General features: G+C 39.0%; 1 protein-coding gene and 2 pseudogenes across 11 annotated transcripts in view; all 3 read left to right on the forward strand.

Annotated features, from left to right (window-relative positions):
- Positions 1 to 11064: 11064 nt before the first annotated feature.
- LOC101703019 (microcephalin pseudogene) lies at positions 11065 to 12259 on the forward strand (annotated as a pseudogene).
- Positions 12260 to 13697: 1438 nt separating this feature from the next.
- Positions 13698 to 15307, forward strand: LOC147822576 (microcephalin-like; annotated as a pseudogene).
- Positions 15308 to 16246: 939 nt separating this feature from the next.
- LOC101713458 (polyphosphoinositide phosphatase) overlaps positions 16247 to 16522 on the forward strand; it is a 122377-nt gene continuing 122101 nt past the window's right edge. For 4 of the 11 annotated variants that reach the window (XM_004868809.4, XM_087195968.1, XM_004868807.3 and 1 more), the window contains exon 1: positions 16276 to 16515. Coding sequence is in view for 2 of the 11 variants with exons in the window: in XM_004868807.3 (XP_004868864.2) it covers positions 16450 to 16515 (66 nt within the window). In the remaining 9 variants the exon portion in view is untranslated. Of the gene's footprint in view, positions 16516 to 16522 lie in introns of all 11 variants that reach the window. The other 7 variants (XM_087195965.1, XM_087195966.1, XM_087195964.1 and 4 more) reach the window with 4 other exon arrangements.

A 16522-nucleotide genomic window follows, 5' to 3' on the forward strand; every position in this document is an offset into this window, starting at 1 on the left:
AACTGAATTACAAACCAAAACTAATTAAGAGACACAAAGAAAGTCACAACATCCTTGTAAAGGGAATAATCCAAGAGGAAGAGATGAAAATCAATATATATGCACCAAATACTATTGCAGCCAACTATATATAACAAATGCTAATGGACATGGAAAATCAAATAAGCCCTAATAATTAGTAGTGGGGGACCTCAATATCCCATTGTCACATATAGACAGATGAAGTAGACAAAAAATCAACAAAATACTAAAAGTGAACCAAACTCTTGAACAAATAGATTTAACAGATGTATAGAGCATTCCAACCCATGCAATTAGAATTTTTCTCAGCTGCACGTGGGTCATTCTCCAAAATAGACCGCATGCTAGCTCATAGAACATGCTTGAGTAAATGAAAAGGAATTGAAGCTACCCACTATATATTGTCAGACCATAGCAAAATAAAATTGGAGATCAACAGCAAAAGAAACAAAAATTTCATAAACACATGGAAATTGAATAACACCTAGTGAACAACCAATGGGTCAGAGATGAAATTAAAGAAGAAATTAGACAGTTTCTGCAAGTAAATGATAATGCCAGTACAACATACAGGAATCTATGGGACACAATGAAAGCAGTTCTATGAGGGAAATTCGTAGCAGTGAATGCCCATATTAAGAAAACAGAAAGAACTCAAATAAACAACCTAATGATAAACCTCAAGCTGCTAGAAAAAGAAGAACAAGACAAACCCAAAGCTTGTACAAGAGAGGAAATTATAAAGATCAGAGCAAAATTCAATGCAATGGAGACTAAGAAAATGATACAAAAAAATCAGTGAAGCAGAGTTGGTTCTCATAAAAGCCATCTATGAAAATACCAACAGCCAACATCACACTAAACAGTCAAGAACTGCAATCTTTCACTCTAGTATCAGGAACAAGACAAGGATGTCCACTATTACCACTCCTGTTCAATATAGTCCTGGAAACATTAGCCACAGCAATTAGACAAGAGAAAGAAATAAAAGGAATAAAGATGGGAAATGAAGAAGTTAATTGTTATTATTTGCAAACATCAATACTCTATTTAGAAGTCTCCACTAACTCCACCGAAAGTCCTCTAGACTTAATAACCAAATTCAGTAGAGTAGCTGGATACAAGGTCAACACTCAAAAATCAATAGCCTTTCTGTACATGAACAACAGACTCATTGAGAGAAGGACTGGAGAAACAATTCTTTTCCACAATAGCTTCCAAGAAAATGAAATATCTAGGAATCAGTCTAACAAAGGAAGCAAAAGACCTCTATGCTGAGAACTATAACACCCTGAAAAAAGAGATAAAAGAGGATATCAGAAAATGAGAGACATCCCTTGTTCTTGGGTAGGAAGAACTAATGTAGTGAAAATGGCAGTACTTCCAAAACTGCTATATAGATTGAATGCAATCCCAATTGAAATTCAAACTGCATATTTCACAGATCTAAAGAAAGCAATCCAGAGGCTCCTAGGGCAGTGAAGCTCAGCCAGTCCCAGCACGCGGAAGGAAGCTCCCCCGCTGCCATCCCAGGCTCCTAGGGCCAAGAAGGTGAGCCGGTCCCACACCCAGAAGGAAGCTCCCCACCTCCATCCCAGGTTCCTAGGGCAGAGAAGCTCAGCTGGGCCCAGCATCCGGAAGGAAGCTCCCCTGCCTCCATCCCAGGCTCCTAGGGCAGTGAAGCTCAGCTGGTCCCAGCACCTGGAAGGAAGCTCCCCTGATGCCATCCCAGGCTCCTAGGGCCAAGAAGGTGAGCCGGTCCCAGCACCCGGAAGGAAGCTCCCCTGCCTCCATCCCAGGCTTCTAGGACAGTGAAGCTCAGCCAGTCCAAGCACCTGGAAGGAACCCCCCCCCCCCCCGCCGCTGCCATCCCAAGCTCCTAGCGCACAGAAGGTGACCTGCATGGGTGCCAGAAGCACCCCCCCATGGAAATGAGGAGACACATAAACAAGCCTCAAAAACAGACTTCCAAATAACCTACAGCAACCCCAAAGGGAAATGATATGGAACAATCTGATACTCAACCACCTGGACTCTCTGAACTGGCAACAAAAGAGGATCTGGTAAAAATGAAATCAGAAATAATTTCTCAGATAACAGCAAAGATTGTGCTCATGGTGCAAGACATGATTAATAAATCTAGAGAGGACACAGCTAAAAAAGTAGAGGATCTGAGGAACATGATGGAATCCCAACATAGGAAACAAATGGAATCCATAAAACAGATACAAACAGATTTCCAAGAGATTAAAAACTCCATCAAAAGTCTGCACAGCAGAATGAACCAATGTGAGGATAGAATTTCACACATAGAAGATAAGATTGCAATTAGTGAGGAGGAAAAGAAAAATTGCTTTAAAATTGTAAGGGAACATGAGAAATCAATCCAGCAGCTGCTAGACGATGCAAAGAAGAATAACATAAGACTGATTGGAGTCAAAGAAGAAAGAGGAGAGAGTGCAGATGACATAAAAAAAACTGTTCACAGAAGTGATGGCAGAAAACTTCCCAAGGAGGGGAAAAGAACTTGACATACAGATAAGTGAGGCATATGGGACTCCAGCTAACCTTAATCAAAAAAAATCTACACATAGGCATATAATAGTTAGGATTCCAGAAATCCAACAGAAGAATAAAATTCTACAAGCAGTGAGAGAAAAGAAACAAATCACATACAAAGGAAAGGCCATCAGAAGCACAGCAGACTTCTCAATGCAAACCCTCAAGGCAAGAAGAGCTTGGAGTGATGTATTTCAAGCCCTAAAGGAAAACAGCCTCCAACCCAGATTGATGTACCCTGCAAAACTATCTTTCAAAATTGATGGAGAAATAATATGCTTTCATGATAAAGAGGACCTCAGGAACTTCATGAATACCAAACCGGCACTCCAAAAAATTTTAGACAATATCCTAGGAAAGGACAATTAGGACCACAACCCCAGGAAGCCCAGCAGAATGAATCCGTTGGGCGTGACAAATTAAACCCAAAGGGGGAGAATCCAACAAAAAGAAAACGTCATGACAAGGCTTTTAAAACTTTTGACTTCATCTCCCTAATGAGTGTATAATTCAATCTTATTATTGTACTGATTAGTATTTTTCTGATTCTAGAGTTGCACACCATTCCTTGTGCTATACTGGCTATTTATCATCTTCTTATTGTCTACATTTTAATTGGGTTGTCTATTAATGAGCTCTAAGAATTCTTTATATATTCTGCTCATAGGTTATATGCATTGTAAATATGGTCTGTTTAAGGACTACTTTTCATTTTAATGATGTCATTTAAAATTCTAAATTTTAATGGAATCTCATCATGGTTTTTGTATTCTAGGTCGTTCTTGCCTACCCTGAATTCATAAATATTTTCCCTTATAATTTCTTCTTAAAGTTTTATACTTTTAGGCTTTCTTATTTGGGTTCATAGATCCCTTCAAGTTATTTTCATGTATGAAAAAAAAGGGTTGAGGTTAATTTTTTATATGTGGTTACCAGGTGTTCTAGTGCCGTTTGCTGAAAACACTATCTCTTCCTCGGCTCTTGAATCGAGTTTATATTCTATAATATGCTAATGTTGAATAATCTTTCAAAACTCAGTGGACCATATATGTGTGCTTCTATTTCTAGATTCTCTGTTTTATTCAAATGATCTATATATCTTTCCTTACACCAACACTGCCTTGATTACTATAGCTTTAGAAGAAGTCTTAAAATTGGGTGCTAACCATCTTCCAACACTGTTTTTGTTTTTGATTTTGGCTTTTCTGGGTACTTTGTACTCCTACATAGCTTTAAAATTTCAATATCCAGGTCTTCATTTATAGCAAGTATACACAGACCTCACTTTTTATATATACCTTGTGTTTTCTAATCCTGCTAAATTCAAGTACAAGTTCTAGGGGCTCCTAGAGATTTCTTAGTATTTTCTCTGTAATGATCATTTCATCTACATATAAAGATTTTGCTTCTGCCATGCCAATCCTATCCTAGTTGTGTATCCTTATTGCCAGTCTATTTTGGTTTAGACCTCTGTTTCAAAGTCTAATGGACAGATGAAGAGTAGGCATATATGCCCTTGTTCCCCACTTTAGGGAGAAAGCATTGTATCTTCTCCATTCATAGAAGGAGTTTTTGTTGGAAGTATGGAGTACATGTCTTTGATCTGTTGAGAAGGTTCTGTTCTACTCCTAGTCTCCTGATAGTTTTTGCCATGAACAGCTGTAGAATTTAGTCCAATACTCTTTCTCCAACTAGTGACAGGATCATATGGCTTTTTCCTTTCCTCTGTTAAAATGATGACTTTTGGGGGTGGATCTTCCAATGCTGAACCAACACTGCCATCCCTATAACAAAACCACTTTCTACATCCTGCCAGATCTGACTTCTAAGAGTTTGTTTTGTTAAACAAATTTCTATCTATGTTCATACTTTCTTCTTCTATTATCTTTATCCAGTTTTAGGATTAGCACAATGTTGATTTCCTAAAAAGAGGGGAGAAGTGTTCCTTTTTTCTGCTTTAAATGTTTGATAAAATTTATCAGTTAAAATGTTTATGAGCCTGCTGTTGTCATATAGGTAGGTTTTCGAGCTAGGAATATACTTTCTTTAATAGGTGCTACTCAAATTTTTTATTTCCTCCAGAGTTAGTTTCATTAATTTGTCTTCTAAGTTACTTCTTAGAAGTTGTCAAATTTATTTCAAAAAGATTTTTGTAATATGCTTTCTATATCCTTTTAAATTCTGTAAAATCTGTGGTAATGTCTCCTAGATCTTAATATTGTAATTTTAAAAATGTATAACTGATATTGTGTAACAGGAAGAAAAGGTCTAAAAGAGCAGGGGAATTAAGAGGGGTAGGGGAAGGGAAAAAAGTGAAAGGAAAAAATATGAGAAGAGGAAAAAAATGGAAACAAGGTCTTTGCAAATAGGGAAGGGTGGGCAAGGGAAAGGGAAATAATATAAGAACCAAGATACTCATGTAATGGTACAAGATCCCAATGATGAATGTAACTGTATTGTATACCTAAAATGTACCAATAAAGGTAATGGGGCGGGGGGGAAGAAAGAAAGCAATCCAAAAATTCATTTAAATCCAGAAGAGACATAGAATAGCAAAAGCAATTCTAGGCAACAGAGACATGGCAGGGGTATTACAACCCCCAACCTGAAACTATACTATAAACCTGGTGTTATAACAACAGCATGGTACTGGCAAAGAAACAGACACAAGGATCAATGGGACAGATTAGAAGATGCAGAAACAGCTCCAGACATACTCAGCCATCTCATATTTGACAAAGGAGCCAAGACCCTCACTGAAGAAAAGATAACTTCTTTAATAAATAGTGCTGGAAAAACTGGATTTCAACTTTCCAAAGATTACAACTAGACCCATGTCTTTCACCATGTACTAAACTAAAATCAAAATGGATCAAAAATTTAAATATTAAAACAAAAACACTAAACCTGCTGGAAAATAGGTTAGGTAGAACTCTGGAAGACGTTGCCATAGGAAAAGACTTTATGAACAAAACTTCAGTCATATGGAAACTAGCAACGCAAACAAAGAATGAACAACTGGGATCTCATCTTATCAAAAAGCTTCTGCACAGCAAGAGAAAACACCAACAGAATGAAGAGACAACATACAATGTGGGAAAAAATATTTACCAGCTGTTCCTCAGACAAAGGACTAAAATCTAGAATATATAAAGTACTTAAAAGATCAGATCCCCCAAATTTATAGACCCAATTCAAAAATGGGCATCTGACATGAATAGCCATTTCTCTGATGAAGAAGAAGCAAATAAACATATGAAAAAAATGTTCAACATCACTGCAGAGATGCAAATGAAAACAACGTTGAGATTCCATCTCACTCCAGAAAGAATGGGTGCTATGAAGAAATCAACCAACATCAAGTGCTTGTGGGACTGTGGGAAAAAAGAACACTTCTCCATTGTTGGTGGAGTGCAGACTGGTCTGACCACTGTGGAAATAAATATGGAGATTCCTCGAAAAACTATGATTGGAAGTTGCATTTGACCCAGCTATTCCCCTACTGGGTATCTTCCCAAAAGAATTAAAAGCATTATACCACAGCAACACATGCACACCCACGTTTATAGCGGCACAGTTTGTAATAGTTAAATCTTGGAAACAGCCCAATGCCCATCAGCTGGTGATTGGATAAAGAATATGTGTGTTTCTTTTATATAAAATGGAGTACTACTCAGCCATAAAGAATGAGAAACTAGAGACATTTATAGCTAAATGAATGCACATTGAGGCCATACTCATAAATGAAATAAATAGGACACATGTATCTCAATACCAAATTGTTTCTCTGGTGTGAGAAACTAAAAGTGTAAATGAGAACAAAAATGCACAATAAATATTGTGAAATATGAAGAAAATGTTCAAAAGGGAAGGGGAGCTAGGAAGGGGGGCCGGGAGAAAGGAAAGAAGAGAAAGAAAAAAATGAAAAAAGAAAGAAAAAATGGAAACAAAGTTTTGTAAATAGGGAGAGGTGGAGGGGTGGAAGGGAGGTCAGGGGAATGGGAAAAAAATAAGAACCAAGATATATCACGTACAGGTACAAATTCCCAATGATAAAAGTGATCATAATGTATACCTACTACCAATAAACTCAATAAGAAGAAAAAACTTAATAGCCTCACTTCAAGAGCAAAACAAAATTAACTACCAGCTGCATAATACTAAGCTGAAACAAAATGTTTCCAAAAGACTAAATTAAGGAAAAAAATATACATACATATGTAGAAATACACATACATATGTCATGATGTATGTATTATGTTAAAGGTCAAAATAAACTTAAATATGTTAGATACATACATGTATTTTTACCAGGAACCAAAAAAAGTAATACTGGCTAAATTTAGCAGATCAGTGGTGGCACACATGCTATTGTTTTTCTTTAAAGACAAAAGATGTTATTGTAGAATTGTTTTTTCTAAACTAAATTCTCAGTATGCAGGCTTAATTTTAGTGTTGGCACTTTGTGATAAGTAAGTGGGTTTTCTGTTGTAGTTTGGTATTCCATCTCTAAGAGGTTCATTATCCCTGTAGTAGATTAATATTTTCAAATTTTAGGAAACCTTCATTGATTTCATGCAGAAAATTTTTCTAAAAGTAATGTATTTTTGTACTTTTTCACTTTGTAATACTTAAAGTGTCTATTACACATTTTATTTTAAAATTACTTTTGAAATTCTTTTACTTTTTTGAGCTATTAAGTGGATTTCTACACCCAGAAGCCCTAGTTTCAATATTACAAGAACTAGGTTTTTAACTTACACTGGTTTTGTTGGAGTGAATCAGAAACAAATTAGAAACAAATTAGATCAACTTTTTGATGTTTGTTTTTGCACATAGATCGTGTCTTGTTTTCAGGTGCTTGTAGACTACATATTTATATTCACAAAATGCTTAATATATTCATACATTTTCATATCATATAAATAGTAAAATAACGGTACATCTTCTTGATCACAATGAAATAATGATAAAAACCATTTTAAAAGCCCCTAATTCTTTTTGGGGTTTGTTGTTGTTGTTGTTGTTGTTGTTTGAGACAGGGTCTCACTATGTAGTTTAAACTGGCCTTGAACTCACTATGCAGTCTAGGCTGGCCTTGAACTAGCATTGACCTTCCTGCCTCAGCCTCCTAAGTGCTTGGAATTTCAGGCACATGCTACCACACCCAGCCTTCCCTAATTTTTGAAAATTAAAAAGATAAAAAGAGAACAGTATGTTTCTATGTATTACTGCATCAAAGAAAACTTTAAGATGGAAATTATAAAATATTAACAAAGTGATGTTATGTATTAGGACTACTAAATACTGCACTTAATTAAAATTATATAGTGAAAATATTTTTTAAATCTAGTAATTTTTTAGAATAGCAATACCAAAAAGTATCACAATTGCACAACATTAGCATGAGTAAATTTACTAAGAAATATGTACTAACTATAAAATTTTGCTGAAGACCCAAAGAAATGAAGAACCATGATATATGTCTGGATTGGAAGATTTAACTTTACAAGTGTTATCAGCCATTTCCAAATTAATACATAAAATCAAACTATTATTGTGCTCTGAATGTGTGCGTATGTGTGCGCACATGCACAAAGGGCTATCCTTGAAGATGTCCCAGACCTACCAAATATACACACACCGAGAATATGATAAAGGAGAAATTTAAGTTTGGTGGATAAAGGATAAATTGCTTAGGATAATTGGGCATTCATATGGAATTCTCCATTTCTATATTTTTGTCATTTCAAGAATCTTACATAATGTCAGACAATATGAAACCTTTGAAAGTGATTTATTTGTTTATTCTGCATAGTTCTCTGGAGATTAATCCAGATTGTTCTGTGTTCTAGTTTATTTCTTTGTATTACTGTCATACTCCTTGGAATTGGATGTACCCCAATTTGCATAACCACTCACCTGTTGAAGCCCTCAATGTGTGGCAATACCTTGAGGGGAAAGAACAACCAGTCACTGAAATCTGATTGCATAGGACCCTTCACCTTGTAAGAGGCAAGTGACTTGTGCTTCTAGGGTGAATTTGCCTTCTTGATCCACAGTTCCTTGACCAGCACAACTATCTAAATGTTTTAGAGTAGTTTGTATGTCCCATTTATCGTTATGGAATCTCACACAATATTGCCTTTTTATCCTCTTTACAATAAAGTAGATTGCCAGCGAACCCTGATAGAGAGAGACAAGTGAAGATATGAGAGACAGAGAATATCTTTGTAAGGGAGCCAAAGAACTTCACCAGAATGGAGTGAACCTCCAAACTGACTCAAACCCTCAGATTTACCGAGGAACACCAAAGGCATAGAGCTCTGCTGAGCACAGATGTTTGTTTGGGGTAGCAAGGCAGGCAAGCAAGGCACAGTGACAGTTTGCCTGAATAAGTAACTTTTATCTGATTGTCCCCTAGGAAGCTTCCTTATTTTCCCTGTAAGCCCCATGTTTTGTGAGTTGGCAAAACATTCCATCATTAAGATGTTTAAGCTCCTTGGAGTTAGCAGTCCTCTTCCTCCCTAGTCAACCTGAGCAGACATTGGGTGTTACAAGAAACTCCACGGTAGACATAAGAGGCATTCAACATGGGATCCACTGGTCCTACCATATTCCACCTAACCTAAAAGCTGTTGATCTGCCAGAGTGTCAGACAGATTTTTCAAAGAACAGTGAGGGCACTGTTTTGGTAGGGACTGAGACATTGTATATCAAAATGAAGAATATACTTTGAGCCAAGTGTTAAAAATAGGAGTGTCCCTTTTACCATCACACTGGAATTGACATGAGCAATTTGTTTGTTTTTTCTCACAACTTTAGGCTCTGCTGGATGGGAATTGGTTGATAGGACAGATGGTTCTATCAGAGAACTCAGTAAAGGTTTCACTAACCCTAAAATCTGTGCTAATTTATCATTTTTGGCTCCACAAGCTTATAAGGAGTTACTTTACTGTCAGGTGAAGATAGCTTTGCTGTTACATCATTGGGATTGGAGATGTATGTCTGGAACTCAGGAGATTCCCTGAGATCCATCTTAAGCATTCATATCCAGTAAATGGTAACTGCAACAAACACAACCTGTTAAAAACACAGTAACTAGGAGCTTATACACCTCAGAGATGAAAACTGGTTATTCTACTGAGCAAACAACTTAGACCGGCAGAAGTGCTGTCCTAGGGTAAGGAAAATCTAAGCTAGCTAGTAGAGAAGGAAGATGACAAATGACCAGTTATAGATGTAGGTTTAGTTGCAGTAGTAGATTCTGTAGTTTTTTTCTATTAGTCTACTTTCTGTAAGTCCTTTACTTTTAGAAATTGGGACTAGTCACTACCTTAAAGGCTCAGCAATAGAATGGTTTTAACTGAAGGTGGGGGGAAAGTGGATATGAGTGGTTCAGAGGGTGGAATGTAGCAGATGCTACTAGTGCTCAGCCCATATGCACTTAAGGTGTGTATATAAAGCCAGACTTGCATGCCTGTCTCTCGAGTCTGCTCTTTGCATGACTCTGTCTATTGGTTTTCTTCAGCTGCCATTCCCTTTCTGAGCATAGGGCAAACTGAAAGTTCAAAGAACCAATACTCTGCCACAGCAGGCTTCAAACAAAATGATGAAAGTTGGTGAATAAATATTTGAGCTCCTTTGTTCCTTAAGGGGGCCTAGCTTGGAGAAATGAGCCCTAGTGTTATCTAATGAATTCAGCCACAGAGAAATTTGCTTGACAATCCCTTTATGAAGTTCCATCCCTTCCCTGCTGCTGTTTACTAGGATTATTTCCCATATATACTACCTGCCTTAATTTTTTGTCTCAGACTTGATTCTAGGTGAAATGAACTAAGGTAATAGTTGAAAACTAAGTATTTGAAAACCAGAATTCTACAGATATTTTGAGTTGTTGCCCTTAACAAAATCATTGTGCAGATATTTAACTCACATTCAGAAGATTTGGTTTCCATTATGAAATGAAACAGTTAAAAGAAAAATGTTAAAGTAAATGCCAGAACTGGCATGGTCATCTTTTTAGTTCTTAATAAAAGTACCAAACTATGAAAGAAAATTAATAATATACAGTCACATATTTCCTTTAGAAAATTAGGTAAGTTATCAGTTTTGAATTTGAACATAACCTCTAGTATCACATTATGCTATGTGCGTATGCTATAATTTGTTAAAAAGCTTTGTTACACATTCAGCAGGCCAGAAACCCTCTAGTGGTGGATTCTGAGGCTTAGAGAGGTTACATCTAGGAGACCCAGCACTTCCTCTTAGCCAGGACTTCTTCCTTTTGTAGCAAGTGTTCAGTATTTCTGAAATAAATACATTGGTCATTGAAAGAACTTGTTTTAAAAAGTGGATTTACAGAGTGCTGCCTGTTGGCCGCTCACCTGCTCCGTAGCGCCCGGGTCTGCGTGCACCATGCCGGCCCTCGGGCCCACCATGCTGAAAGATGTAGTGGCCTATGTTGAAGTATGGTCTTTCAGTGGGTCAGGAAATTATTCAAAGACATTTACAAACCAACTTGTGGATATGGGGGCAAAGCTGCTAACATGTGGTTCCTCTTGTGCACTTTTCTTCTATTCTCTTTTTCCTGGTGGGACTGTGATTCTGTTCTTTTCATTCCACTTCGAGTTTTTCCAGGAGGAGTACAGGTTTCAAAAACTTTTAACAAACATGTCACTCACGTTGTCTTCAAAGATGAATACCAAAGCACTTGGGACAAGGCCCAGAAGAGGGGGACAAAGCTTGTTTCAGTGCTCTGGGTTGGAAAGTGCAGGACAGCTGGAGTGCATACTGATGAGTCCTTATTCCCGGCAACTAACCCCAGTGAACACACACTGAGCCTGATGAGGAAAAGGCATAAGTGCATGCAACCCAAAGATTTTATTCCTAAAACACCAGTAAATGATAAAAGACTTCAAAGGAAATTTGAGAAAATGACTGAAGAGCTACAGAGACAAAAGACAACCCCAGATGACAACGTGCCTATTTTCTTATTTGAATCTCATGGCTCATTGACGTCTAGTTCCTCAGTTAAAATTAGTAATCACCACCATGCAATGAAGCAGAGGTTACAGGAGATGAAGGAGAAAAGGGAACAGCTTTCCCCTACCTCTTCCCAGGGGACTGAGCAGGCTCACGAAAATTCCAAGGACTCTCTGTGTGAAGCGTCTTTGTGAATCCTTTGCTGGAGGTTTGTACTCATTTTGGGGTGATCTCTGTGAAAAATCAGCATGTGGAAATCAGGAAGGGAAATTGGGAGAATCTGTTAAGGAAATTAAAAGTGACACGTGCAGCTCCTCACCTGTACTGAAAATAAGTAATATTCATTCCTGGCATCCTCCAGCTGCCTCAGTGAGTTAAGTCCCCAGAAATGCACGAGTGATCTTCCAAAGGCAGAAGTCAGTCAGCTGAGAGACCCAGGAGGTGAAACTGTCACGCCAGACAGAACACAGGCCTGAGGGGTATCTGACACGTGTGAAGAGAAAAGCAACATCTGCAGCCAGAGGGCATCTCTGGCTGCATTCAGTGCCTGGGAGCTCCTCAGCAAAGAGAAAAAGGACGACAAATGAACAAATATGGGGGACAACCAGTTAATTTATATGAACTTATTCTAGTGGATGTGATAATTTTTAAAGGAGTATGAAACCCTCTTCAAACTGTCAAAGCAGAATATTGAGTGTGTAATTATTTTATAGCATGATTTATATTAATAGGCTTCTTATCCAAAATAAAGTCTTCATATCTTCTTTTGCTTAATTACTGATGCAGAATTTACTTCAAAGAAATTTAAACACCAGTATTTGAACTTTATATCACACTCTTTGTAGTTACTTTTTATTTTTCAACAGTGAACTCCTCTTGATTTGGGTCAAGACATTTGATCATAAGAGCTTTCAATAATATATATAATAGGAGAGTATGAAAACCAATCTGCCAATTAGAAAGCATTTGCATAAAGCAAGCTATGGTGGTCCAAGCCTGTAATCCCAGCACCCTGGAAACTGAGCCAGGAGAATCATAAGTTTGAGTCCAGCCTGGGCTACCTAGAGAGAACCTGTCTAAAAAAAAGAGCAAGAAAAAAAATCATATAAGTACTATTTAAAACATTTCTCTTTGCTGCATATACCAGTATGGGAATAAATGATGCCTTAATAATTTTTGTATTGTTGGAGGCAATGATTTTAATACATTTTTATTTATCTGCTGTTGTGTTTTTAATTGTTGGATAACAGAGGTCTTTAAATGGGTTCAACATAAAACTACATTTCAAATATTGTTTTTGTAGTGTCTTTTCAAGTCCAATGTACTTATCAATCTCTGCATCTTTTTAATACACATGTAAGTCTTTCAAATGCTGAACTGTTATACACGCTTTTTAAAGTCATTAATAAAGAAAACTATTGGTATAGTTTTACTAGGAAGGGTTATCAATGTTTATGTGTGATTTAGTGACTTTGTGTAGCCCCTCCATTTTAAGAACACTTAGAACTTCTGCTGTATATCTGGAAAGGTGGATTGTTAATATGTCATACCTGTGCAGTTTGTGCCTGAGGTTTTAAAGAATAATTAAATTTTAAATAAGTTACCTTAGCATAAGAGTAATTTGAAATGTATCCATGGTTTTTACAAAGTAAAGTTTGGCTTCAGTTAAATTGTTTGAAATTGTAAGTATAATTACAATGAAGAAGTTTAATCTCTTTTAAAAGCTGAATCATATTTTATTTCTTGAATTAGTATTAATATGCCAACTAGAATATGCCAACTTGTTTTCAGGGTTGTATATGTGTGATTTTTGTTATGTTGATTTGTTCGTTCCTTTTTGAGGAAAAATTTTTTTGTTGTTTTGCTCTTAAGATTATGAAATTATTCAGGCTTACCATGGTTGCTAGATTACAAAGAATAATGCTAATTGAATTCCAGTGAACTATTTTTACATGAAATGTACAAATTTCTGGGGGTGATGGTGGCCATGGTGCATCTTTTTACCTTGTGTAAAATACTTGAACACTTTCACAGTATCACCATCATCTGTTCAACACTCCCAGTATATTTTTTCAAAATCTCTTTACCTAAAATTGTGTGGAATGGCATAACTAATAAGCAATAAAGTCTGAATTACGATAAAAAAAAAAAAGAAAAGAAAAAGGACGTCAGTGGACCTGTGTTCACCTCCAAGGTCAACACTGAAGAGGACGAGGAGCGGCCGGAGGCCCTTGGTGTCTTGGGAGCAGCTGCTTAGATCCGGCAGAAGCCTGCAGTTCAGTCCTCAGCCGCCATGGGGACTCCTGTCTGTGGGGCGTCCTCTTATGAGAATTACTTCTTCCCCGAGAACCTCCAAGAGAGGACCTCCGCGAACCATCCTCCTGAGTCTTGGCAGTCGCCAGGCCCTGCTCACTTCAGCTGCAGAAGTCTTTCCAACAGGAAAAGAGCAAACATCCTAGAAATGTCTGACCTCTTCTGCATTGGGGAAAACCCCAGATCGGCTAGCATCACCAATTTAACAGCAAAAATTACCTCCAGCCTCCAGAGCTCTGCGTGCCTGGCTGCGGAGGACACATCTGCTGCTGAGGAAAAGCCAGGGTGCCGCGGGCAGGCTGGGCATCCCCAGGTAGAAGATGCTGGCCCCACAGGAAGTCACCATCCCCACGACACCCACGACCCTGACAGTCCAGGGCAGGAGGGCAGCTGCTCCCCCGTACGGGGCAGTAGAGCAGAGAGAGAACTAACTGGTTAGCAGGAGAAATACCCAGAAACTGCAGCACCCGACGCTGCAGTGCTGAACTCCCCTGCGAGGCACACAAAGAAGGAATGCGAGCGGCGCTTCAGAGGTGACCTGCAGAGGAAGAAAAGGAAAACATAGCCCTGGGATACAGTGGAACTTGTGATGACATGAACATCAAGTAGGGAAGCCTGGTTTCCCCTAGTGCGGCACATTTTGGTCCTGGTGTCCTCTAGAGTGTGATAGTCCCTGAAAGCAGCTGCACTTCCCGCCCTCTGCGTCCATCCACAGCTCGAGCCTTTGGCTAGATGGAAGAGGAAGCAGGGCAGCATTGTTGGCTCCCTGGGACCCGGAGGAGATGAATAGCTTTTGGAGATCCTGTAGCAGAGCCGTCGGGAGTGCTGAGGGAAGGCCCTGGTGTGCCTTGGTGTGACTCGGATGGAAGCTTCCTTTCGTCCTGACACAGGGCATCTTCTGCAGCCATATGCCTTAGTTCACTTTGTCCCCAAGAGACAGAAATTCACTAGACCCTAGTGTAAGAGAACACTTTCGCGTTGCCTTGCCTAAACATAACCCCTTTCACTAATGTTTTAAATTGTCCCCTGCGACTCAGCGAATCCACCGTAGATAAAACTAGAAAACCTTCAGTTTACATGGACACTCCCTACGAACCAGAATTGTGGAGCACGGAAGTCTACTCTGTACATCCAACTAGACCTCTCCACTCTTTCCTGTTGGAGTAAAAGTCTCTCAATTTGTTTTCAGTGTACTTGCAATTGTTGCTAAAAGTGTGTAATAAAGGTTTCCAGAAAAGATTAAGTAATAAACATTAACAAAAGGAATGGAGGAAGACTTAATTTCTTAATCTTTAAATATGTATTTTTCTTTTTTCATTTTTATTCCTAATTTTATAAGCAGTACTTCAAGTACATTCCCGTTGTAACAAAGACTGGTAAAAGAATAAAAATTTCTTCATCATATTCCTCAAAAAAAAAAAAAAGTGGATTTACGGTGAGTTCTTGAAGTTTGGTTTTGTAAGAAAAGAAACCAGTCTGGGTCGCCACAAGGAAGTAGGGTTCCATGCAAACCACAGGGAAATGCATCCGGGGAGTGGACAACGAACCCTCTGGGACTGCGGAAAAAGTTACAGTCTTGGTGTTAGCGGACCACACAGTCTCGCTGGCGGCTGCCTCCAGAGGCTCCCTAGATAGTTTCAGCGGTTGCCAGGGAAACCAGTGGCTGCAGAGGGCGGGGCCATGGGAGGTGGTGCTGGTCTCTGATTTATTAAATATTTGCTTTTGTATTTAATTTGTATTCATAATTATAATACATTTCTTTTCACAAATGTCGAAAGTGATGACGAGAGAGGCTATATACACTGTCCAATTATATTCACACACACTGAATGGAAGAAACTTCTAATCCAGGACTCCAAAGCCACTACTCCTTCATCACAGGACAGTCTCATTTTAGAACTCATAAATGATTAGCATCAGGCAGCTAACTCCAAGACTTCCATCATTATGTAATTTTAAAAGTTCTTTACTCGTGGACCATACAGCCACTGTGCACATGGATTTTACTGACTCTCATAACGATAAAATAGGGAACAAAAGGAGCGAGGAAAAAACCACCGCTATTCAGCGAAGGACCTCCAGGCAGCAGGTTTTCAGGAAATAGGGAAGGAGGAGGAGGGGGAAAATATGCCACTTTGGGAATGGATCTATCCTGCAAATTGAAGAGTCCGTTTCAAAAGAAGCAACTCAATCCCAAATCTTCTCCCTTTGCAGAGGGAAGGAATGAATGACAGACTTGACAATTTAGACAACTTTTTCTCAGCTTTTTTCTCCAGCCTTCATCAAAGATGGCGCCCTTGACTTCCTCTTCGGCGGCACGCAGGTCCCGGGACCTTCTGCACGTCTGCTCTACGGTACATCCTCCCCCGCCCCGCCCGGGGCGGGGCCTGGCTGGAGGCGGGCCCTGGGATCCGGAAACACCTGTGTTGTCGCGCAGTGTTTTTCTCGGCGGGACCTCGTGACCAGGGACTGGGGTGTCCTCTAGCCGGGTCTCCCGGGGCGGTCCGGCGGCTGCCACAACCTGGGCCGCGGCCCGGTGCACTGTTGTGGGACCCGCGTTTGCCCCCAGCTATGCCCACGGCCGCAGCCCCCATCATCAGCTCGGTCCAGAAGCTGGTTTTGTACGAGACCAGAGCCGTGAGTA

The sequence above is a fragment of the Heterocephalus glaber genome, unplaced genomic scaffold, assembly GCF_053883595.1.
Source record: "Heterocephalus glaber isolate CG9 unplaced genomic scaffold, H.glaber_assembly_v1.0 deba00001610, whole genome shotgun sequence".
Lineage (NCBI taxonomy): Eukaryota > Metazoa > Chordata > Mammalia > Rodentia > Bathyergidae > Heterocephalus > Heterocephalus glaber.